This window comes from Diceros bicornis, chromosome 29 (assembly GCF_020826845.1).
Source record: "Diceros bicornis minor isolate mBicDic1 chromosome 29, mDicBic1.mat.cur, whole genome shotgun sequence".
NCBI classification, from domain to species: domain Eukaryota; kingdom Metazoa; phylum Chordata; class Mammalia; order Perissodactyla; family Rhinocerotidae; genus Diceros; species Diceros bicornis.
In genome coordinates this window covers 35,791,929-35,817,303 of record NC_080768.1, presented here as the reverse complement: position 1 = coordinate 35,817,303, position 25,375 = coordinate 35,791,929, and the positions used below count along the sequence as shown (strand labels likewise).

The window sequence follows — 25,375 nt, the reverse complement described above, 5'->3', positions numbered from 1 at the left end:
TGAACAGAAGAAGCCAGACACAAAGAATATGTGCTGAATCATTCTGTTCATATGACTTTCTAGATCAGGTAAAACTGCTGTAATCAGAAGTTGCCTGGAGATGAGTAGAGGTGGGAATGACTGCAGAGAGACATGAATAAACTTTTGCAGATAATTAAAAGAATCTATATCTTAATTGCACGTATGCTTATACACATTTGTCAAAACACATCAATCTGTACACTTAAAATGGGTGCATTTTATTGTATGTTGATTATCTCCCAATAAAACTAATTTTAAAATAAATGAAGAAAAGTAAAGAGGGAAGACTTGTTCTACCAAATGGTAAAACATAACACAAAGGCATAGTAATTAAAACAATGTGATATGGGTACAAGTACATTCAGACCCCTATATGTATAAAACCCTAATATCTTTTCCATCTATCTTGTAATTATGGCAATTTATAATATCTGCTTTGTTGCTGCAAATATTGAAATGTCTAGAAGCATTATTTCCTGGACCTTTTGCATTTATTATATTTTCAGTGCTTCCCTAGCAAGTGAATAATCCAAATCACCCAATGTTCAGACTGTAATATTAACACAGTCTTCCCTCACCATACTATTGATTCCATTGTGAAGTAATACCCTGAAGGATTCTTGATGGTCCACTGACACATTCATCTTCAATTAGGCATTTATAAAATGTCGAAAGGTTAAGCACAGGCTTGGAAAAATATTATATATTTAGTCTGGAACCCAAAAGCTCATTCGAGATTCACCTTTTTTCCCATCAGCAATAATTTTTTGGGAGTACATTTTATATTTGTTCAAAACTCTTCAATCTATAAAACCTAGACAGTATATTTTTGTATTCCAACCTTGATTTCACATACTGCCAATATTCTGCATGGTACTCAGTCATATTTGAGATATATAGCATTTATGACAAAAAGATGAACTAAAACAATAAATTTATTAATCAATTTTCCTAGTTATCAGACTTACTTCCTCAGTACCACAGTCACAGTCTTCATTTCCCTCTACTCTGCGGTTACCACAAATTGATGTTGCAGGCGATTGCATTTGTGGCTTATTCTGAAGACATTTGGCACCCATTTTTGAAATGAAATTTTCAAAGTCACTCAAACTGCAACTGCTAAATGTCTTCACACCACTGGATTGCCTAAAGATGAATCCATATAATGTCATTGTCAATATACTGCTGAAAACACAATTCTATAATATATAAATTAATTTCAAAATGCTAAATTTAATAGGTAATGATAAAAGTTCATAACAAGTACTTAGAGGCCAAAATCATTCTTGAGGAGGTTATGTAATTTCATTCACTGGAATACATGTCCTTATTAAAACAAAATTAAACACAACCCAATAGCAAAGAACAACCCAATCAGAAAATGGGCAAAGGACTTAAATAGACATTTCTCCAAAGAAGACATATAAATGGCCAATAGGTACATGAAAAGGTGCTCAACATGACTAATCATCAAAGAATTGCAAATCGAAACCATAATAAGATATCACCTCACACCTGTTAAGAGGCTGTTATCATAAAAAAAGATAAGTGTTGGAGAGGATGTGGAGAAATTGGAACCCTGGTACACTGTTGGTGGGAATGTATATTGGTACAGCTACTGTGAAAAACAGTAGGGAGGTTCCTCAAAAAATCAAAAATAGAACTACCATATGATCCAGCAATGCTACTTCTGGGTACATGTCCAAAATAATTAAAATCAGGATCTTGAAGAGATACCTGCACTCCCATGTTCAGTGCAGCATTATTCACAATAGCAAAGATATGGAAGTAACCTAAATGTCCATTGACAGATGAATGGATAAAGAAAATGGGATACATATGTGCAATGGAATATTATTCAGCCTTAAAAAAGGAAGGAAATCCTGCCATATGCAACAACACAGATGAACTTCAAGGACATTATGCTAATAAAATAAGCTAGTCACAGAAGGACAAATACTGTATAAGCTCACTTAAATGGGATATCTAAAATAGTCGAACTCATGGATGCAGAGAGTAGAATAGTGGTTGTTAGGGGCTAGAATGAGGGGGAAATGGAGTCTAAATGGGGTTCAATGGGTATAAAGTTTCAGTTATGTAAGATGAATAAATTTTAGATATCTGCTGTACAGCATAGCACCTATATTTAACAATACTGTATTGTATATTTAAAAATTTAAGGGGACTCCTGTTAACTACTCCTACCACAATAAAAAAATTAAGAATAATTTTATTTTTATATGCATTACAAACTAATTCCAGCTAAGAGAAATTTTTGAGCTTTTGGATGTGACTGTATGCAAATTCTTGTATACAGAGGAACAAATGGTTATATATGTGTATGATGCCTCTGCCTAGGTGAAATAAAACTGAAACGACGGCATGGAGAAAACCCTGTATCCATTTACATAAATTCCCAGATGTGTATCAATAACTCTAAATTTCTCTTCTTCTTCCTCCATCTTTCCCTTGACCACTATAAAATTAAGAACCAAGCCCTTTGAAAGTTTGAATCTCTTCTATTTCAATGTTTTTTCAATGTTTACTCATAGGTTTGTAGCACATATACAATAGAACAGATAATGAATTAAATTGCTAGTTGCTTGGGGCAGGAATTTTGTCCTCCTTATTGTCGGTATCACTTATTACCAGCACAGCTCATAGCAAATGTACAATCAACTGTCTATTGATTCTTCATAATAACAACAAACTTTTATTAAACAGACTATACTGTGCTTAGTCCTGAACTTTCTTAAAGATCTCAGAGAAACTGTATATTAATCAAAATTTTATATAATTATGTCCATATACCGACTAATAAAGATAACTTCAAAGAATATATGCATAGGATGAATCACTCTCAATATGTAGTAAAAATCTGTAAGGCAAGGAGGAAACTGACATTTATTGAGCACCTAATATTTGCCAGACATTTTATACACTTGATTATTTAATCCTCACCACAAACCAGGGAGGCTGGTCTTGTCATCAGCATTTTATAGTAATTGAACTAAAGTTCAGAGAAGCTAAAAACCTCACCAAAATCAGACAGTTCATAAATTAGCATGATTAGGTATTCATACACAGTTGCTTAAGACTTCAAATTCAGTTACTTTTTACTCAAAAATTCATCTTTGAACATTACATAATTCAATAAAATATTAATAGATATTTTACTATATACAAGAAATTTTGAGGATCTTACCACCAAAGCAGAAAGGTGAAGAAAATTTTCAACTAAAAAACTGTATACTATTTTGGCTCTGGGAACTATTTCTAGTCAACTATATATAATCCCTACTCATTCACCTTTTTGCTGCCCCATAATGGCAGTTCTTGAGAACATGTATTCCCAAAGTTTATTTGTAATCAATTATCTGGAGATTTTTTTTTTTTTTCATTTTTGGTTGAGATTTTGAACTCTGAATTCTAATGCTATGTTAGCTTTCTTCCCAAATTATTTTATAAAAGCTTATTGAAACTATGATATAACTAGCCTAAGTTCTGTGTTCAAAGAGCAGAGAAATTAAGTGACAGAAGGAAATGATGGGAATGAAAGTAGTTTTCTGACGTTGGGGTTAGAACTTGACAGCATTTTGAAAAAAGAAAAGTTTATCTTTTACATTATTTCATTTTCCTTTCAGGGTCTTTCTCTCTTCTACACTTTTTCTCCTAAATTCCCTGTTCTCACTGCTCTTGTGTATCCCTACACCACCATTTTAATACCCTCCTAGGCCTTCCCTACTCCTCAAATAATAAGACATACCAGCACAATGATAAATAAATTACAAATATCTTAATTACTTGAATCCTCACAACAACTGTATTATGTAGCTATCATGATCCTCATTTTTCAGATGAGAAAATGAAAGGTTAGAAAAATTAGCAAACAAGTGAAAGATTCCAAAGTTTCATGCTCCCCTCAATGTATTCCATACTCCAAAATGGTATCCCCACTCCCTCAAACTTCCATAGCTTAATGAAATTGCTCTTAGCAAGGAATTAACAGAAAGAATATGAATAAAATAATTCAATGCCTTTAAACTGATAACTCCATGCTCCTCCTAAATGTTTTTGCCTTTTTGTAAAATGATGCAACCAGATCAGTGAGCAAACCTTGACCCTCAGTTTTCCCTACGTTCCTACATTCATAGCTATTGCAATTTTCTATGCCTCTTTCCTCTCTCCACTTCTGAACTCATTTCTGTGTTCAGACTGCCTAGAATGTGAGGGTTTAAGGCAAGAGCTACCCATTTTTTTAAAGTAGATATAAATTAAATGATCAAAATAATATATAATCATGAGCCGCATACTGACGTTTTGGTCAATGATGGACCAACAGTGGTCCCACAGATTAGTACCATATAGCCTCAGTGTGTAGTATACCATCTAGATTTGTGTAAGTATACTCTATGATGTTCACACAATGATGAAATTGCCTAACGACCCACTTCTCAGAACGCATCCCTGTTGTTAAGCAACGCATGACTGTATTAGAAGGATCACTGAAGTATAAGAATCAAGTTTGTACACATACATACTAATGTTCTCTTGCTACTTGGTTTAAGTTAATTCTAATATATTAACTGTCTTCTATATGAAGTCAGTATGGAGTAGAGAAAATAACAAAGCTTTGAGTTAGATAAACCTGTTGCCTACTACCAACCCTGTGACTTGAGGCTTTAGGAAAAGCTATTATACTCTCTAAGTCTCAGTTTTCTCATCTTCAAAAGAGAGATAATACCCATCCACTTCATAGCACTCTTGTGAGGACTAAATATAATTAAACAAGGAAAGGGCCTAATATAGCTCTGTGGCTTATAGTAAGTGCTCAGTAAATCATTGGTGATATTACTGACAGCAGCTGAAGTTTGGCCACTAATTAACTGTATATCCAATGTAGAGTCGTTTAGGCTGTCTGGACTCCAGGGACTTTTTAAAAATAAAAAACATTAAATGGAAATAATAATATTTTCTCCTTACTTGTTCTCATGCCTTCTTTGAAAATTACATAAAATAATATATAAGATGGACTGTGGAAATGCTATATCTTTTGTTAAAATTAAGATAACACTTGCCCCACACACATCACAAGAGTTTTATAAGAAATTGGAGAACGTGTATGAAAGCATTTTAAATATTATAAAGCATCATAGGAATCTAAAAGTATACTAGTACAGATTCTAAAGCCAGAATGCCTGAGTTCACAACTCAGGTCTGCCACAAACTAGCTATCTGAGCATGATAATTACCCTTTTTATAACTCAGTTTCTCATCTGTAAAAATGGGAATAATAAGACCTGCCCTATAGAGCTGTTGTGAGAATCAAATGAGCTAATATATGTTAAGTGTTTGGGATGGTCTCTAGTACATAGTAAGCACACCATAAATATTCGTTATTCTTACTGTCATTAATACTAGACTCTGGGTGACCTATGCATACAAGTCACAGCATACTTGAGAATAGCTGGCCAAACGGACAATAGGCCCAAAATAGTAATTCTCATTTTGTTTATATAGCTATATAAATTATATATTGGATTTAATGAACATATTATTATAATATTTATTTAATTTATTATATATTTAATAAAATATATAATACTTTATATATGTATAAAATATTGTTTGTATATATAATCCATTTAGAGATAATTAATATAACATGTGTGCATACACATAGATTTATATGTTTGAGTTTGAGCTATTTTTAAAATGTAAGAGTTAACCCTTGCATAGTGCTTAAGAGTAACTATAAAAAGAGTATGGTTGCAAAAATTAATACCTTATTTTCACTTGTAGCTTTTGATTTTTCTTCAGTTACGAATAGGTCACATTTAGCACAAGCCCTTTTCACAAATAAAAAAACTGTAGAATACTCGTGACACCTGCCTAATCCTTGACTGATATATACTATTGGGGGTACACTGGCAAACAGAAATCACTGTAACTAATCTATCACATATTTATGGGATTTTACAGTTTAGAAAATACTCTCCCATTTTATTTTCTCATTTCATTCTTACATCACTCTGTGAAATAAGAGAATAGGCATAATCATTCTCATTTTAAAGATGAAAAAAATAAATCTAAGCAAGGTTGAGTAATTTCTCCAGAGTCACACAAAATATTATATATTTCATACAGGTCTCCAACCAGGACTTCTTATTCTTTCGATGGTAGTTTTTCTACAACATTAAACTACTCTAAAAGCAAAACCAAAAATTCTGTCTAAAAACAAATGCCACTTGTTTTGGCCTACTGATATATTTTTAAAGATCCTTACTAAGTGATTTCATAAAATATACAGCCTAAGGAGAATTCCTTTGCTAATGTATCTTGCATACTGGATTTGTTAGCATTGACTGTTCTTTTTTTTTAGAAGTAAATTAACTTTTTTTCCAAAATAACATCATAAGATGACATTTTCTACAAAACACATAACTTGTATGTAATTAGGAAATGAACTGAATAAATATTCAAACTATTAAATAGTTTATATTTGTAAAACCCCATGCTATCTGAGCCACTGTAAAAGTTACTTAAATTAAGTCTTCCTGATCTTTTACTTGGACTCAATAGCCTCCTACTGATTTCTCCTTACTTCAAACTTCATCTTCCAAAGTCACTAGATTCTTCTTTCAAAACAGGAAAACCCACCATATAACATTCCTATTTATTTAATTTTATTATTTTATTGACGTCATATTGGCTTATAACGTTGTGAAATTTCAAGTGTACGTTATTAAATATCAGTTTCCCTATAGACTGCATTGTGCCCACCACCAATAGTCTAGTTTTTATCCGTCATCATACATATGCCCCTTTACTGCTTTCACCCTCGCCCCGCCCCCATGTTGCAAGTGGCACGATTTTGTCTTTTTTTTACGTCTGAGTGGTATCCATTGTGTGTGTGTGTGTATATATACCACATCTTCTTTGTCCATTCATCCGTCGGTGGGCACTTGGGTTGCTTCCATGCCTTGGCTACTGTGAATAATGCTGCAATGGACATAGGGGTACATAAATCTTTTTGAATTGTTGAGTTCATGTTCTTTGGATAAATACCCAGTAGTGGGATAACTGGATCGTATTTCTACTTTTAATTTTTTGAGAAATCACCATACTGTTTTTCGTAGTGGCTGCACCAGTTTGCATTTCCACCAGCAGTGTATGTGATTCCCTTTTCTCCACATCATCTTCAACATTTGTTATTTTTTGTCTTGTTAATTATACCCATTGTGACAAGTGTAAGGTAATATCTCACTGTAGTTTTGATTTGCATTTCCCTAATAATTAGTGATGTTGAACATCTTTTCACATGCCTGTTGGCCATCTGTATATCTTCTTCGAAAAAATGTCTGTTCATATCCCCTGCCCATTTTTTTTCAGGTTGTTTGTTTTTTGTTGTTGTTGAGTTGTATGAGTTATTTATGTATTTTGGAAATCAACCCCTTGTTGGATATATGATTTGGAAATATTTTCTCCCAGTTGGTGGGTTGTCTTTTCATTGTTTTCACGGTTTCCTTTGCCTTGCAAAAGCTTTTTCATCTGATATAGCCCCATTTATTTATTTTTCCTTTTCTTTCCCTTGCCTGACTAGACATGGTATTTGAAAAGATCTTTCTAAGACCGATGTCCAAGAGTGTACTGCCTATATTTTCTTCTAGGAGTTTTATGGTCTCAGGTCTTACATTCAAGTCTTTAATCCATTTTGAGTTAATTTTTGTGCATGCTATAAGATAATGGTCTATTTTCATTCTTTTGCATGTGGCTGCCCAGTTTTCCCAAAAACATTTATTGAAGAGACTTTCCATTCTTCATTGTATGTTCTTACCTCCTTTGTCAAAGATCAGCTGTTGACAGATGTGTGGTTTCATTCCTGGGCTCTCAATTCTGTTCCATTGATCTGTGTTTTTGTTTGTTTGTTTCTGCCAGTACCATGCAGTTTTGGTTATTGTAGCTTTGTAGTATATTTTGAAGTCAGAGATTGTGATATCTCCAGCTTTGTTCTTTTTTTTTCAGGATTGCTTTGGCTATTCGGGGTCTTTTGTTGTTCCATATAAATTTTAGCATTCTTTGTTCTATTTCTGTGAAAAATGTCTTTGGGATTCTGATTGGGATTGCATTGATTCTATAGATTGCTTTAAGTAATATGGACCTTTTAACTATGTTTATTCTTCCAATCCAAGAGTATGGAATATCTTTCCATTTCTTTGCGTCTTCTTCAATTTCTTTCAATGTCTTATAGTTTTCAGTGTATAGGTCTTCCACCTCCTTGGTTAAATTTATTCCTAGATATTTTATTCTTTTTGTTGTGATTATAAATGGGATCAAGGCAAGTCTTGATAAATTTAAGAAGATTTAGATCATATCAAGCATCTTTTCTGACCACAATGCTATGAAACTACAAGTCAACTACAAGAAAAAAGCTGGGAAAGGCACAAATATGTGGAGATTAAACAACATGATACTTAAAAACCATTGAATCAATGAAGAAATCAAAGGAGAAATCAAAAAATACCTGGAGACAAATGAAAATAAAAATATAACATACCAACTCATGGGATAAGCAAAAGTGGTACTAAGAGAGAAATTTACAGCAATACTGGCCTAGCTCAACAAACAAGAAAAATCTCAAATAATTAATCTTAACCTACACCTAACACAAGTAGAAAAAGCAGAACAAACCAAGCCCCAAGTGAGGAGAAGAGGAAATAATAAAAATCAGAGCAGAAATAAATGAAATAGAAACTAAAAAAACAATAGAAAGGATCAATGAAACTAAGAGCTGCTCCTTTGAGAAGATAAACAAAATTGACAAACTCTTAGCCAGACTCACTAAGAAAAGAAGAGAGAAGGCACAAATAATATTAAAAATGAAAGAGGAGAAATAAGAACGGATACCACAGAAATACAAAGGATTATAAGAGAATACTATAAAAAGCTATATGCCAACAACTTGGATAACACAGAAGAAACGGATAAATTCCTAGACTCATACAACCTCCTGAAACTGAATCAAGAAGAAATAGAGAATCTGAATAGAATAAATAAGTAAAGAGATGGAAACAGCAATCAAAAACCTCCCAAAATACACACACACACACACACACACACACATCAGTCTCATTCCACATCCCCCCAATCCCATCTTCCTCCCATTAAAAGCAACAACAACTACCAACCTCTCCAAACCCTTTCTAAATAAAGTATATGAGTCTACCTCTCACACTGTTAGGTGTAGTTTAAGATTAATTATTTGAGTTTTTTTTGTTTGTTGAGGTAGGCCTGTATCGCTATAAATTTCCCTCTTAGCACCACTTTTGCTGCATCCCATAAGCGTTAGTATGTTATGTTTTCATTTTAACTTGTCTCCAGGCATTTTTTGATTTCTCCTTTGATTTCTTCATTGATCCAATGGTTTTTCAGTAGCATGCTGTTTAGTCTCCACATATCTATGACTTTCCCAGTTTTTCACTTGTAGTTGATTTCTAGTTTCAGAGCACTGTGGTCAGAAAAGATGCTTGAAATGATTTCAATCTTCTTAAATTTATTGAGGCTTGCCTTGTTTCCCAACATATGGTCTATCTTTGAGAATTCTCCATGTGCACTGAAGAATGTGTATTCTGCTGTTTGGGGATGGAATGTTCTATATATAGCTATTGAGACCATCTGGTCTTATGTTTCATTTAAGGCCATTGTTTCTTTGTTGACTTTCTGTCCGAATCACCTGTCCGTTGATTTAAGTGGGGTGTTGAGTTCCCCTACTATTTTTGTGTTGCTGTCAATTTCTCCCTTTAGGTCTATTAACAGTTGCTTTGTATACTTTGGTGCTCCTGTGTTAGGTGCATATATATTAATAAGTTTTATATTCTCTTGGTGGAACGTCCCTCATCATTATATACTGCCCCTCTTTGTCTCTCATTATCTTTTTTATATTGAAGTCTGCTTTGACTAATATAAGTATGGCTATACCATACACTTCATTTTTTAAAAATCTTAGTTCTATATTTTCTCCTCCATCTGAAGCATTTCTAGATTTCTATCTTCTATGCCACTTATTCTCTGCTCTATAAGATCTGCTCTATTTTTTATGGATTCTACGTTATTTTTTATCTCATAAATTGTGTTCTTTGTGTCCAGAATTTCTGTATAGTTTTCTTAAGGGCTTCAATCTATTTGGTGAAATATTCCTTCTGCTCATTAATTTTATTCCTGAGATCACTGAACTGTCTTTCTGTGTTTGCTGGTAACTCGTTGAGTTTCTTAATGACAACTATTTTGAATTCTCTGTCATTTAAATTGTAATCTTCTATGACTTCAGGTTTGGTTTCTGGATACTTGTCATTTTCCTTCTGTTCTGCAGTGTTACTGTAGCTCTTCATGGTGTTTGATGAATTGATCCTCTGCCAGTGCATATGTGGTAGTATCTGGTCGCAGATTCCACCTACTGTCACTTCTGGGGGAGGTAGGGGCTGTGTTTTCTGTTTCTGCCCCATCTGCTCTGAGTTGTGCCAGTTGGGCTGCTCTGCATTCGTACCAGCTAGCTGCAGCAACTCAGTGAGTCATACTCACATGGACAGGGCTGCTGCACTTGGCAGGCAGGTCACGCTCGTGCATGAAGGGCGCCTTCATGAGGGCTAGCTGCTGCGTTTGGTGGGTGAGTGGGTTGCGCTCTTGCAGGTGGGGCCACTGTGCTCATCAGGTAGTCGTGATCATGTGGGTAGGGCACCTTTGCATGGGCTGGTGCTGGACTTGACAGGCAGGTTCCATGGGCTGCTGCACTTGGCAGGCTGGGTGCCTTCGCAAGGGCCAACACTGCACTCGGCAGGCAGGGTGCCTTTGCAGGGACTAAGCCACCATGACTGGTGGGGAGAATCTGCATGGTCAGGGCCAGCACGGCATGGTGGGTGCTCCTGCAGTCCAGGCTACCACTCTGAAAGCGTTCATGTATCAGCCAGGTTGTCCCCCCCTCCACCCACAGTTGCGCCGGCTGCTATGCGAGGATCTATGTCCTGGATCACTTCAGCCGGGGTGGGGGAGGTCCACTCCCTTAGTTCTACTACATCCCGGGGGTCCAGTACACCCACCTTCAGATGTATAGCTGTGTGGATCTCTTAAGGGTCCTGTTGTGTTGTGTAGAGAATCCTCTGTTGGTTAATGAATCTTTGTTTAGCTGTAACTTAGAGGGGAGAGACAAAGGGAACAATCACCCCTCCATGATGCTGACATCACTTGTTCGCCTTGAGTGTTCTTAATGGTACACCTCCTTCCATATTCCTCTTACACTTAAAATTTCGTGTCTCTATTTTGTAGTACTTAGTCCATTTATAGCTAATTTGTCCCATAAGTAAATACTAAATTTTTGCACCTTAAATATATAAAAAATAAACATAACCAATAAATAAATCTTATTTTTAAAAAACTTACATAGCTTCTGGATTCATTATACAGATTGCTCCTGAACACTGACATTTCTTTGGGTCATCGTATGATATTCCCAGACTGATTCCCAGCATCTGGGTGACAATAACTGAAAATGCTTCCAAAGTTATCTCCTTGGGATACTAACATTAACAACAGAAAAAATTAAAATGAAAGACAATTCATTGAAGGGTGGTAAAAAAATATTTTTCTAATTCTCAACATTTTTATTGTTTTATCAAATACTTAAGAATAGGTAAATATAGATCATTGGACAGATGAGAAGCTAAAGCTCTTCTTATGAAATTATACTGAGATATAATCATATTGAGTCTATTCCAAGATTTGCCATGATTTAACAATTGAATGTCTAACATAATTCTTAAGTAGCTACCATAACTATGTAAAAGGGCTGTCTTTACCTTATATTTTTGGCTATATGGACCATAATCTTCAATTTACTTAATTTCTTACAACAGCTGTCATATTCATTTAGGATAGTACATATGATACTCCGCCTCCCAGCTCACAAAGTGGCTACATAACTAAATTATTCAGTTTAAGTGTGCTATCTGCTTCCTGCCAGGATGGGACACTGATAATTCATAATATGCAATGACATCATGATTTCTCAAATTATTACCAAATCTGGCATAGGATAAGGTGCAGGTGGAGGACAAGTTGTGAGAAAGATTAAGGCACTTCATTGATATAATGACAAACTATAATAAAGATTTTTGGGTCAACTGGCTTCTTATGACAGCAATAGAGAATGTACATTATGAAAAACATAAAGGGAAAGCTATGAATGAGCAACTGAGAATGCAATAGGCAATCAGAAAACCTCTGTAACAGCACTGTAGTAACTCCTCATCTTCTGTAGTTGTTGGATTGACATGGCAGATGACCAATCTCATGGCCTAATTATAAGGACTGCAAGGTTGCAGCACCAATTTAACCCTCAAACCTACCAGTTTTGGTGGGAAAGGGATGGGAAACTTGGGATGGGAACAATAGGTGTGACATGGACAAATATCCCTGGACTTCCCTTGCCAGCAGAGGAAGCTTCCTTATAAACAATGAGAGAATCCCTACATCTGAAAAAACAACACGTTTAATGACAATACCCTGGACATTTGCCTCACCACCCCTCATTGCCTCTGGGTCCATATTAATAATTAAATCACAACAGGAGTGATGTCACCAAGATGACAACATAGGTTGTTCCCAACTTCACTCCCCCTCACAAGAACAACTAAAAATCATTCATGGACAAGACACCACTGAGAAAATCCTAGAGCACAGAGATGAGGCTGAAGCACCTCCTGTACCAACAGAGACCAAGACAGACAGCATTAGAAGGGTAAGAGGAGTAGCTGCACACTGACTGAACTGCCCCTCCCCAAGGCTGGCACAGCACCACACTGAGAGGTCTCCCTAGAGACTACTGTTCTTCAAGTGGCAAAAGAGAGCTCAGGGTGGACATCCAGCTCCCCCAGCATTGTGCTTCACTTCTTGGGAGCCCCCACTCCAGTCTCGCCTCACGGGGATCACAGAGGATGTTGTGAGGCTTGACCACTGGGATCTGATTGTGATGGAGAAGGAGGGAGGGGCATGCAACAACCAGCGTTTGGATCTTGGCAGACCAGGTTCTGCCCTGCAGCACCCAAGTAGTAGTCCTAATCAGCAGCTTTGCTCATCTGCAGAGCCAAGACAGTGCAGCAGTCTGACCAGAACCCTTGACAGGGTGCAGGTCTGCCTGATTTGGGTCCTCAAATGAAAAGTCTTGCCAGTTCTGGATCCTGGTCTGTCCCCCACCCCAAGAGGAAACTAAATCATATCCCTACCCAGTGCTGAGTGTAGCTACTGGCCCCACCTGACCAGAAGCCTGATTGAAACACCTGGGAGCTGTACAGCCCAGCAAAGCTCAAGCAGAGAGTAAGGCAGGCAGAGCTGATTGTCTACAGAGCAAAGCCAGTGGCACTGTTTGGCCAGGGAACTTGGGGTGTGAGTTAGCTTAAGTCAAGACCACAAACAAAGCTTTGCTGGGCTTGAAGTCAGTTCTGCCCAGGCAAGTGAGCTAATTCATAGCCCCGCCAATTGCTAAATGTAGCTCCTGTCTCTTCCCAACCAAAAAGCTTAATCACAAACACCTGAGAGTCTGCTTGGAGCCTACCCTCCCACTCTCCCTGGGCAGGGGAGCTAATTCATAGCCCCATCCACCACTGAATGTAGCTCCCAGCCCTGCCTGAACAGAAAGCCTGGCTGGAACACGTGGAAGCTGTGTAGCCCAGCAACACTCAAGCTGCGAGTATAGAAGCCAGAGCTGATCATCCACAAAGTAAAGCCAGTACCACTGTTCAGCCAGGGAACTTGGGGTACGGATCAGCTTGAGTCACGACCACAAAGAGCCAAGGTGCTTCTCTCCCTCCACCTGGTCAGGGAAACTAATTCCTAGACCCTTCTATTGATGAATATACCCTTCAGCCAGCCGGATCAGGGAAGCTAACCAGAGTACACAAGAAGCTGCAAAGCCATTTGCATATAGTGACACTTGAACAGAGAGCACAGCTTATGGCTTTCCCTATCTTCACAGCAAAACCAGTAGCCTCATCTGGCCAAGGAAATCAGTGCACAGTCTTGAATGATTCACGTCCCCAAACAATGACCCCTGCAGGCCACGGGGCCCTGCCAGGGCAGAGAAGCTACTTCATAGCCCAACCACTGCTGGGTAAGGTATCCTGTCCTGACCATCTAGAAAGCCCAACCAGCAAACCCAGGCAACCACAGAGCAAATCCTACAGCCTCGCTTGGACAGGGAACCAAGCCAGCAGTCCTTTCCAACTGTTATCAGCCAGTGGCACCCCCAACTCTGATTTCAGAGCTTGGGCAGTGGCCTCACTCAAAAATAGGCACTGACAGCAAGCCCCACTTGCCTAAGGACATTATCAGTGGACACATCCAGAAACCCAAACTGAGCTGACAGGTGAAGCACTGTCTCTGACAAAGAAAACCTGTAAAACCTAGAAGAGAAGACCACTTACTCAAATGTACAGATACCAACCTAAGGAATCAAGGATCACGAAAAATCAGGTAAATGTGAAACAACCAGAGGAAGCTAATAAAGCTGCAATAACTAACCATAAAGACACGGAGATCTATCTACTTCTGTCAGAGAAGTAATTCACAATAATGTTCTTAGAGAAGTTTAGTGAACTATAAGAATACAAAGACAACTAAACAAAATTAGGAAAACAATGCATAAACAAAATAAGTTCAACAAAGAAAGAGAAACCATCAAAAAAACCCCACACATATCCTAGAGCTGAAAAATACAATGATTGAACTGAAGAATTCAATAGAGAGCTTCAACAGCAGACTCAACCATGCAGAATAAAGAGTCAGTGATCTAGAAGGCAGGACATTTGAAATTATCCAGTCAGAGGAGCAAAAAGGAAAAAGAATGAAAAAGAGTGAAGAAAGCCTACAAGACTATGCAACACAATCAAAAGGAACAATATCCACATTATGGGAATTCCAGAAGGTGAAGAGAAAAAGAAAGAGACAGAAAGTATATTTAAAGCAATAATGGCTGAAAACTTCCAAAACATGGGGAGAGAAATGAATATCCAGACACCTTAGGCACAGAAGACCCCAGATAGGTTGAATCCAAATATGGCTACACCAAGGTACATTATAATTAAATTGTCAAAAGTCAAAGAAAAAGAAAAAATTTTGAAAGAAGCAAGAGAAAAGAAACAAGTTACATAAAAGGGAACCCCCATAAAACTATCAGCAGATTTCTCAATAGAAACCTTTCAGATAAGGAGAGAACGGGATAATAGATTCAAAATGCTGAAAGAAAAAAACTGTCAAACAAGAGTTGTATATCAGGCAAAGGTGTTCTTCAGAAATGAAGGACAGATAAAGACTCCCAAACAAACAAAAGCTGAAGGAATTTATCACCAATAGACCTGCCTTACAAGCAATACTAAAGGGAGTTCTTTGAGTGGAAGTAAAAGAATGCTAATTAGCATCATTAAAACAAAAAAGTTAGATTCTCTAATACGGTAATGGTGGTGTGTAATTCACCTATTTGTTAGGCCACAAATCAAGTCCTAGCAAATTCAAGATTGAAATCACACCAAATACCTTCTCTGACCACAAGGGTGTGAAACTACAAATCAACAACAGGAGAAAAACTGGAAAAGTCACAAAAACATGGAAATTAAAGAACACTCTCCTGAACAACCAATGGATCAAAGACGAAATTAAAGGGGAAATAAAGAAGTATCTTGAGACAAACACAAATGGAGATGTAACATACCAAAACTTATAGGATGCAGCAAAAGCAGTATTAAGAGGGAAGTTCACAGTAAAAAAAATGCCTACATTAAGACAGAAGAAAGATCTCAAATAAACAAGCTAACTCTACCTCTCAAGGAAGTGGAACAAGAACAAACTGAATCCAAATTTAACAGGAGGAAGGAAATAAAGATTAGAACAGAAATAAATGAAATAGAGAACAGGAAAACAATAGAAAACATTAACAAAACTAGGAGTTAGTTCTTTGAAAAGATAGACAAAATAGACGAATCTTTAGCTGGAGTCATCAAGGAAAGAAGAGACAGGACCCAAATCAACAAAGTTATAAATAACAGAAGAGACATTAGAACTGATTCCACAGAAGTAATAAGTATCATAAGAGGTTACTATGAACAACTATATGCCAAAAACTAGACAAGCTAGAAGAAATGAAAAACTTCTTAGAAACATACAAGCTTTCAAGACTGAAACAGGAAGAAATAAAAAATCTGAAAAGACCAATTACTTATAAGGATAACCAAAAATCTCCCAAGGAAGAAAAGCACAGGACTTGAGGGCTTCACCAAATTTCACCAAACATTTAAACTTCAAAAATAATGACAACACTTCTCAAACTCTTCCAAAAATTCGAAGAGAAAGGAATATTCTCAAATTTATTTCATGACATTGCATTACTCAACACCAAAGCCAGAAAAGGACTACTATGAGAAAAGAAAACTACAGGCCAATATCCCTGAAGAATATAGATGCAAAAATTCTCAATAAAATACTAGCAATCCAAAATCAGCAGCACATTAAAAGGATCATTCACCATGATAAAGTGGCATTTATCCCTGGGGTGCAAAAATGGTTCAACATATGCAAATCAATAAATGTGATACATTATATTAATAGAATAAAATAAAAAATCATACAATAATCTCAACAGATGCAGAAAAAGCATTTAACAAAATTCTACATTCATTCATGATAAAAACTCTTAACAAATTAGGTATAGAAGGAATAGACCTCAATATAATAAAGGCTAATTATGACAAGTCCAAATCTAACATCATATTCTATGGTGAAAGATTGAAAGCTTTTCCTCTAAGGTCATGAACAAGATGAGGGTGCCCACTCTCACCACTCCAATTAAACATAGTGCTGGAAGTCCTAGCCAGGGTAATAACACAAGAAAAAGATAAAAGGAATCAGAATTGGAAAGTGTTAAAAACAAGACAACAGGTCCAAAATGGAGTTACTTATATTAAGTACCACATTGCCAAACTGAGACTTAATTACAGTTTCATCTTTCCTAGAAATGAAATCTTAAACCACTCAATCAAGAATCACCAAATCAGTACTAGTTAAGTAATCTGCCTGATAGTCCCCCGTCATTCCCTAAAAGAAAGTCACTTTGCCACAACCAATCCACTTTTTGCTAGTATAACTTCCTTGTTATCACTCCCTTCTGCCTATAAAAGTCTTTCATTTTGTACACCTCCTCAAAGCTTTTTTCTAGCTGCTAGATTGGATGCTGTCAATTCATGGATCCTTGAATAAAGCCAATAAAATCTTTAAAATAAATTCATTTGAGGGCCGGCCTGGTGGTGTAGTGGTTAAGTTCACACACTCCGCTTCAGCGGCCTGGGATTCACAGGTTCAGATCCCAGGCATGGACCTATGCACCGCTCATCAAGCCATGATGTGGCAGTGTCCCAGATACAAAATAGAGGAAGATGGGTACAGATGCTAGCTCAAGGCCAATCATCTTCAGCAAAAAAAAAGAGGAAGATTTGCAACAGATGTTAGCTCATGGACAATCTTACTCACCAAAAAAAAAAAATCATTCAGTTGAATTTTGATTTTTAACAAAAGAAGTAAAATTGTCTCTATCTGCAGATGACATGATTTCATATATAGAAAATCCTAAAAACTCTACTAAAAACCTGTTAGGTTGAATCAATGAATTCTTAACGTTGCAGGATACAAAATAACACACAAAAACTGGTATTGTTTTTATGCACTAGCAATGAATTATCTGAAGAAGAAATAAAACAATCCCACTTACAATTGCATCGAGAACAATAAAATACCTAGGAATAAATCTACCCAAGGAGGTGAAAGAGCTCTACACTGAAAACTACAAGACATTGATGAAAGAAACTGAAGAAAACACAAATAAACAAAAAGGTATCCTATGTTCATGGGTTAGAAGAATTAACATTGTTAAAATGTCCACCCTACTGAAATCCACCTATAAATTTGACGCAGCCCCTGTAAAAATTCTAAAGGCATTTTTTACAGAAGTAGAAAATGCAATCCTAACATTTATATGAAACTAGAAAAGACTCTGAAAAGCCAAAGCAACCCTGAGAAAGAAGAACAAAGTGGGAGGTATCACACTTCCTGATTTTAAGCTATATTGTAAAATTAGAGCAATCAAAGCAGTACGATACTGGCATGAAAACAGACAAATAGACCAATGGAACAGAACTGAGGACTCAGAAATAAACCCAAGCATATATATAGTCAACTAATATTTGACAACAGAGCCGAGAATACTCAATGGAGATAAAACAGTTTCTTCAATAAACTGTGCTGAAAAATTGGATATTCACGTATAAAAGAATGAAACTAGACCCTTATCTTACACCACTAACAAAAAGTAACACACAATAGACTAAAGACTTAAATATAAGACCATAAACCATAAAATTCCTAGAAGAAAACAAAAAAAAGCTCTGTGACATGTGTATTAACAACCATTTTTTTATATGACACCTAAAAGACAAGCAACAAAATCAAAAATAAACAAGTGGGACTACATCAAACCAAAAAGCTTCTGCACAGCAAAAGAAATGATCAATAAAACGAAAAGACAAACTCAGAATGGGGAAAATATATGCAAACCATATATCTGATAAGGGATCAATATCCGAAACAGATTTTTTAAAAACCTCATACAATTCAACATCAAAAAAAACCCCACTAATAATCCAATTAAAAAATTGGCAAAAGACCTGAAAAGACATTTTTCCAAACAAGATATACAGATGGCCAACAGGTACGAGAAAAATTGTTCAACATCACTAATCATTAGGGAAATGCAAATCAAAACCACAATGGGATATCACCTCACACCTGTTAGAATGGCTATCAACAAAAAGATAAGAGATAAATGCTGGTGAAGATGTAGAGAAAATGGAACCCTTGTGCACTGTTGGTGGGGTTGTAAATTGGTACAGCCACTATGGAAAACAGTACGGAGGTTCCTCAAAATATTAAAAATTAAACTACCATATGATCCAGCAATTCCACTTCTGAAAATATATCTGAAGAAACCATTGTACCAGATAGAGTGGTTGAGTTAGAAAGAAATTTTGTTGGTGCTACTTAATGGGGAAGGAGAACTATGTTGATCAATGGAAAACTATGGCAATGCAACAACGACAAGAATACCAAGGACTCATTTTCCATAGGAATGTAAGAAAGGTCAACAGGTAAATAACCCCATCAAGTTATGCTGCCAGTAGTAGGTAAGAGGAGCAAAGAATGTGGACAGAAGAAGTAGCTATGATCACTCACAACCAGAGACACAAGTGAGGATCACACCAAAAATATTTTGTTTCCTCTTTCTCCTTTTCTCCTTCAGTCTCTTATATAAAGAACACTGGTGGTAGCTAACTTTTTGGTTTCAGGAGGAAATATAACTAAATTAACAATAAGGCAGGAGAGAAGTCAAGATGGCGGCATAGGCAGACTCTGAACTCACCTTGTCCCACAGACACAGCAGATTTACAACTAATCTTGGAACAATTACCTCTGAGACGGAACTGACAACTGGATAAGAGGAACCCCTGCAACAAACGACAGTCCTGACTGAGATGGAAGAGGCAGAAATTCCCTTCTGGAGAGAAAAAATGCCACCTTCACAGCCGCAACAGCCTTCCCTGGAGGAGTGGGGGACCTAAGCTGGGGAGCATTGTCACTATAAGCATTTTTTAGACTCAGAACAACTGAGATGAGTGTGATAATATCTGGCTTTCTTGGCTACTAACAACAATAAGGAATACCCCTGTAAAAGCTGGGGCATAAGGAAAGTAAAGCTGGCTCTTAAAGGGCCCATGCACATATTCACCCATTTCGGAAAACAGCCTGAAATCACCAGAAGGAAAGGTGCACAGTCCTTTGGTGAAAAGAGACTCACCTGATAGTCTCTGGGTGCATCTTGGTGAGACGTGAGACCTCTCCAGGGACTGGGACATTGGCAGCAGCCACTGTTGTGACCTGGTGTGGGCATGCTGATGCGAGACACTGGCAGACATCATTGGAGTTCTCCCTGTACCTGATAGCCCAGGGTCTGCCACACACACTAGAGCACCAATTTAATCTAGCTCAGCCAAGGAAAGCAGCCCGCCTAGGGACTGGCCCCACCCAACAACAATCCCTCAGGCAATTTGTGGGCCTGCATAGGCTAGGTGCCTGGATTTGCTGCAGCCAGGGGAGTGGGCCCACCTCTGTGGGGCAGAGCGTGCATGACTACTGGGTGGAGTGTGTAGGGCACTGGTCGACTGTGTAGGGTCTCTGCCATGGGGCGACTGGGTGTGCTTCATGGGGTTGGGATGCACACATGGGACACGACTGTGTTGACTGTGCGTGTGGCCCTGTGGGCAGTGGGGCTAGTCAGCTGCAGAAGATTTGTGCTTCTCAAACAGCCACATAGGGAATTGGCCCCACATTCCAAAGCCTGAAACAACTGGGTCCCATGCCTGGGGCCAGCCCTACCCAGCTACAATCCTCACAAGGCTGACAAGAGCCTTATAGTGTGGAGGCCTATAGCAATTGCAAGCCCCTGAGCTTAACAATCAGCCACACTGGGGACATACTCACTTAATAGAAAAACCGCCACAGGAACGTTCTATTAGACCTTGCAGCCAACTGTGCTGGGGCTCCCCACACGTGATAAAGAGACCAAAGGGCCCACAACAACCACACACAGGTAAGCATTACAACCAGCTGGCCAGAAGGACAGCTCGGCCTCTCTGGGTACCTATGACTAGAACAACTCTGCAACAGCAGAAGGACACATGTAGCCAACATGGGGGTCACTCTTGAAACATTTGGAACTGGAGATGAAAAGGAAGCACTATGCTGGGCCTCATAAGGCATCACTTACATAAGGTCACCTCTCCAAGATCAGGAAATGTAGCTGCCCCACCTAATACACACATACAAGCACAGACGAAGAGGCAAAATGAGGAGGCAAAGGAATATGTTACAAGTAAGGGAACAGGACAAAACTCCAGAAAAGGAACTAAATGAAACAGAAATGAGCAATCTACCTGACAGAGAGTTCAAACAAAGAGTCATAAGGATGCTCACAGGTCTTGGGAGAAGAATGGATGAACTCAGTAAGAATGTCAACAAAGAAATGGAAGATATAAAAAAGAACCAGTCAGAAATGAAGAATACAAATCAGAGCAGAAATAAATGAAATAGCCACTAAAAGAAAATAGAAAAAAATCAATGAAACCAAGAGCTGGTTCTTTGAAAAGATAAAAAAAAATTGACAAATCTTTAGCTAAACTCACTAAGAAAAAAAGAGAGAAGGCTCAAATAAGTAAAATCAGAAATGAAAGAGGAGAAATTACAACGGACACCTCAGAAATACAAAAGATTATAAGAGAACACTATGAAAAGCTATATGCCAACAAATTGGATAATCTAGAAGAAATGGATAAATTCTTAGAATCATACAACCATCCAAAACTGAATCAAGAAGAAATAGAGAATTTGAATAGACCAATCACCAGTAAGGAGATCGAAACAATAATCAAAAACCTCACTAAAAATAAAATCCGGGACCAGACGGCTTCCCTGGTGAATTCTACCAAACATTTGAAGAACACTTAATACCTATCCTTCTCAAACTCTTCCAAAAGCTTGAAGAGGAGTGGAAGGTTCCTAAATCATTCTATGCAGCCAAAATTACCCTGATACCAAAACCAGAGAAAGACAACACAAAAGAAGAAAATTACAGGCCCATATCACTGATGAATATCAATGCAAAAATCCTCAAGATAATACTAGCAAATCAAACACAACAATACATTAAAAAGATCATACATCTCACTCATATGTGGAATATAAACCAACACATGGACAGAGAAAACTGGACTGTGGTTACCAGGGGCAGTGGGGGTGGGGGGTGGGCACAAGGGGTGAAGGGAGTCATATATATGGTGATGGACAAACAAAAATGTACAACCCAAAAATTTCACAATGAAAAAGAAACCATTAAAACATCAATAAATAAAAAAAAAAAAAGATCATACACCATGATCAAGTGGGATTTATTCCAGGGATGCAGAGGTTGGTTCAACATCTGCAAATCATTCAGTGTGATACATCACATTGAAAAAATGAAGAATAAATATCACTGATCATCTCAGGATGCAGAGAAAGCATTTGACAAGATACCTCATCTGTTTATGAAAAAAACTCTGTATAAAATGGGGCTAGAAGGAAAGTACCTCAACATAATAAAGTCCATACATGACAAAGCCACAGCTAATATCATACTCAATGGTGAAAAACTGAAAGCTATCCCTCTAAGAACAGGAACCAGACAAGAATGCCCACTTTCACCACTCTTATTTAACACAATATTCGAAGTCCTAGCCAGAGCAATCAGGCAAGAAAAAGAAAGAAAAGAGATCTAAATTGTAAAGGAAGAAATGAAACTGTCACTATTTGCAGACGACATGATTTTATATATAGAAAACCCTAAAGAATCCACCAAAAAATTTTAGAAATAATAAATGAATACGGTAAAGTTGCAGGATACAAAATCAACATAAAAAAAATCACTTGTGTTTCTATACAGTGACAACAAAGTAGCAGAAAGAGAAAATAAGAATACAATCTCATTTACAATTGCAACAAAAGAATAAAATACCTAGGAACAAACTTGACCAAAGAGGTGAAAGATCGGTACACTGAAAATTATAAAACATTGTTGAAAGAAATGGAAGAAGACACAAAGAATGGAAACATATTCTGTGCTCTTGGATTGGAAGAATTAACATAGTTAAAAAGTCCATACTTCCTAAAGCAATCCGTAGATTTGATGCAAACCCTCTCAAAGTTCCAACAACATTTTTCACAGAAATAGAACAAAGAATCCTAAAATTTATACGGAACAACAAAAGACTCTGAATAGCCAAAACAATCCTGAGAAAAAAGAACAAAGCAGGAGGTATCACATTCCCTGATTTCAAAATATACTACAAAGCTATAGTAATCCAAACAGCATGGTACTGGCACAAAAACAGACTCACAGATCAATGGAACAGACGTGAAAGCCCAGAAATAAACCCACATATCTATGGACAGCTAATTTTCGACAGGGAAGCCAAGAACATACCATGGAGAAAGGGAAGTTTCTTCAATAAATGGTGTTGGGAAAACTGGACAGCCACATGCAAAAGAATGAAAGTAGACCATTATCTTATACCACACACAAAAACTAACTCAAAATAGATTAAAGACTTGAATGTAAGACCTGAAACCATGAAACTTCTAGAAGAAAACATATGCAGAACACTCTTCAATATCGGTCTTAGCAACATATATTCAAGTACCGTGTCTGACCAGGCAAGGGAAACAACTGAAAAAATAAACAAATGGGACTACATCAGACTAAAAATCTTCACATCAAAGGAAACCATCAACAAAAGGAAAAGACAACTTAACAATTGGGAGAAGATATATTCAAACCATGTATCTGATAAGGGGTTACTATCCAAAATATATAAAGAACTCACACATTTCAACAACAAAAAAACAAAGAAACCAATTAAAAAACGGGCAAAAGACCTGAACAGACATTTCTCCAAAGAAGATATACAGATGGCCAACAGGCACATGAAAAGATATTCAACATCATTAACTATCAGGGAAAGGCAAATCAAAACTACAATGAGATATCACCTTGCACCCGTCAGAATGGCTATAATTAACAAGACAGGAAACAAGTGTTGGAGAGGATGTGGAGAGAAGGGAACTCTCATACACTGCTGGTAGGAGTGCAAACTGGTACAGCCACTATTCAAAACAGTATGGAGATTCCTTAAAATATTAAGCATAGAAATACCATATGATCCAGCTATTCCACTGCTGGGTATTTATCCAAAGAACATGAAAACACCCATGTGTAAAGATACATGCACCCCTGTGTTCACTGCAGCATTATTCACAATAGCCAAGACTTGGAAGCAACTTCAGTGCCCACCAATGGGCGAATGGATAAAGAAGATGTGGTATATATACACAATGGAATACTACTCAGCCATAAGAAACGATGAAATCCAGCCATTTGTGACAACATGGATGGACCTTGAGGATATTATGCTAAGTGAGATAAGTCAGAGGGAGAAGGTCAAATATCATATGATCTCAATGATAAGTAGAAGATAAAAACAACAAAACAACAACAAACAAACACATAGAGACAGAGATTGGATTGGTGCTTATCAGAGGGGAATGGGGGAAGGAGAAGGGTAAAAGGGATGATTAGGCACATGTGAGTGTGATAGACTGTAATTAGTCTTTGGGTCGTGAACATGATGTAATCTATGCAGAAACAGAAGTATAATGATGTATACCTGAAATTTATACAATGTTAGAAACCAATGTTACTGCAATAAAAATAAAATAAAAACAATAAGGCAGCTGATGGACTATGTTAGGGTTGATAATTTTCCACCTGTGTGAAGAAGAGGTGAAAGTCAAAATGTGTGGACTGTGCTAAATATCTTCAGTTTATCTTTCCACATTCAGTCTCCTCCCTGCTCTCTGCCATGGAACACTAAGCCACATGAACTACATCAGTAGGCTTCCTGGTCCTCTAGGTTTTCACAATAGGGAGTAACTGGGAGGAAGAAGAGTAGAGTCAGCATATTTACCTGGCTATAAAAAGGCTGTATTCTTCAACCAAATACTCAGCTCCTGTCAGGCAGACCTCTCCACATAGCTTCCTGATCTCCAGTATCCCTCCTTAACTTTGCCCCTCAGGCCTAGTGGTGGTAATAGTTCCTTGATGTTCCTAGCCCCACAGATCTGCACTTTCCCTTGTGATTTCCCTACATTCTGCCTATACCTTTGTAAATTGTTCCTTTATTAACGTCTAAAATTACTCAAATTGGACAAGATATATCTTGAAAATATTTCCTTTATTAACCTCGCCTAAAAATATTGAGTGTGCCATCCTTTTCCTGCTAGAACACACTCAAATAATACTGCATATAATAGAGCATGCATATATAATATGTTCACATAATACAGCAGACATACAAAGGAATGATAAAGATACCTATATACCGATATGGAGAGATATCCAGGACATATTGTAAAGCTAAAAAAAAAAGAAAGTGGGGCCAGCCAGGTGGCGTAGCCGTTAAGTTCATGCACTCTGCTTCGGCGACCCCAAGTTCACAGGTTCAGATCCCAGGCGCGGACCTACACACTGCTTATCAAGCCATGCTGTGGTGGCGTCCCATATAAAGCAGAGGAAGATGGGCACGGATGTTAGCCCAGAGCCAATCTTCTTCAGCAAACA

At 37.3% G+C, this 25,375-nt stretch overlaps 1 protein-coding gene across 1 annotated transcript in view; it reads right to left on the bottom strand.

The window, feature by feature from the left end:
• The window catches only part of ADAM32 (ADAM metallopeptidase domain 32), a gene marked incomplete at its 5' end in the record, with an annotated part of 239,609 nt that overhangs the window by 96,338 nt on the left and 117,896 nt on the right, over positions 1–25,375 (bottom strand). The window contains 2 exons of the mRNA XM_058524868.1: positions 990–1,167; positions 11,455–11,591. Of these exons, the coding sequence (XP_058380851.1) occupies positions 990–1,167; positions 11,455–11,591 (315 nt within the window). The remainder of the gene's footprint in view (positions 1–989; positions 1,168–11,454; positions 11,592–25,375) is intronic.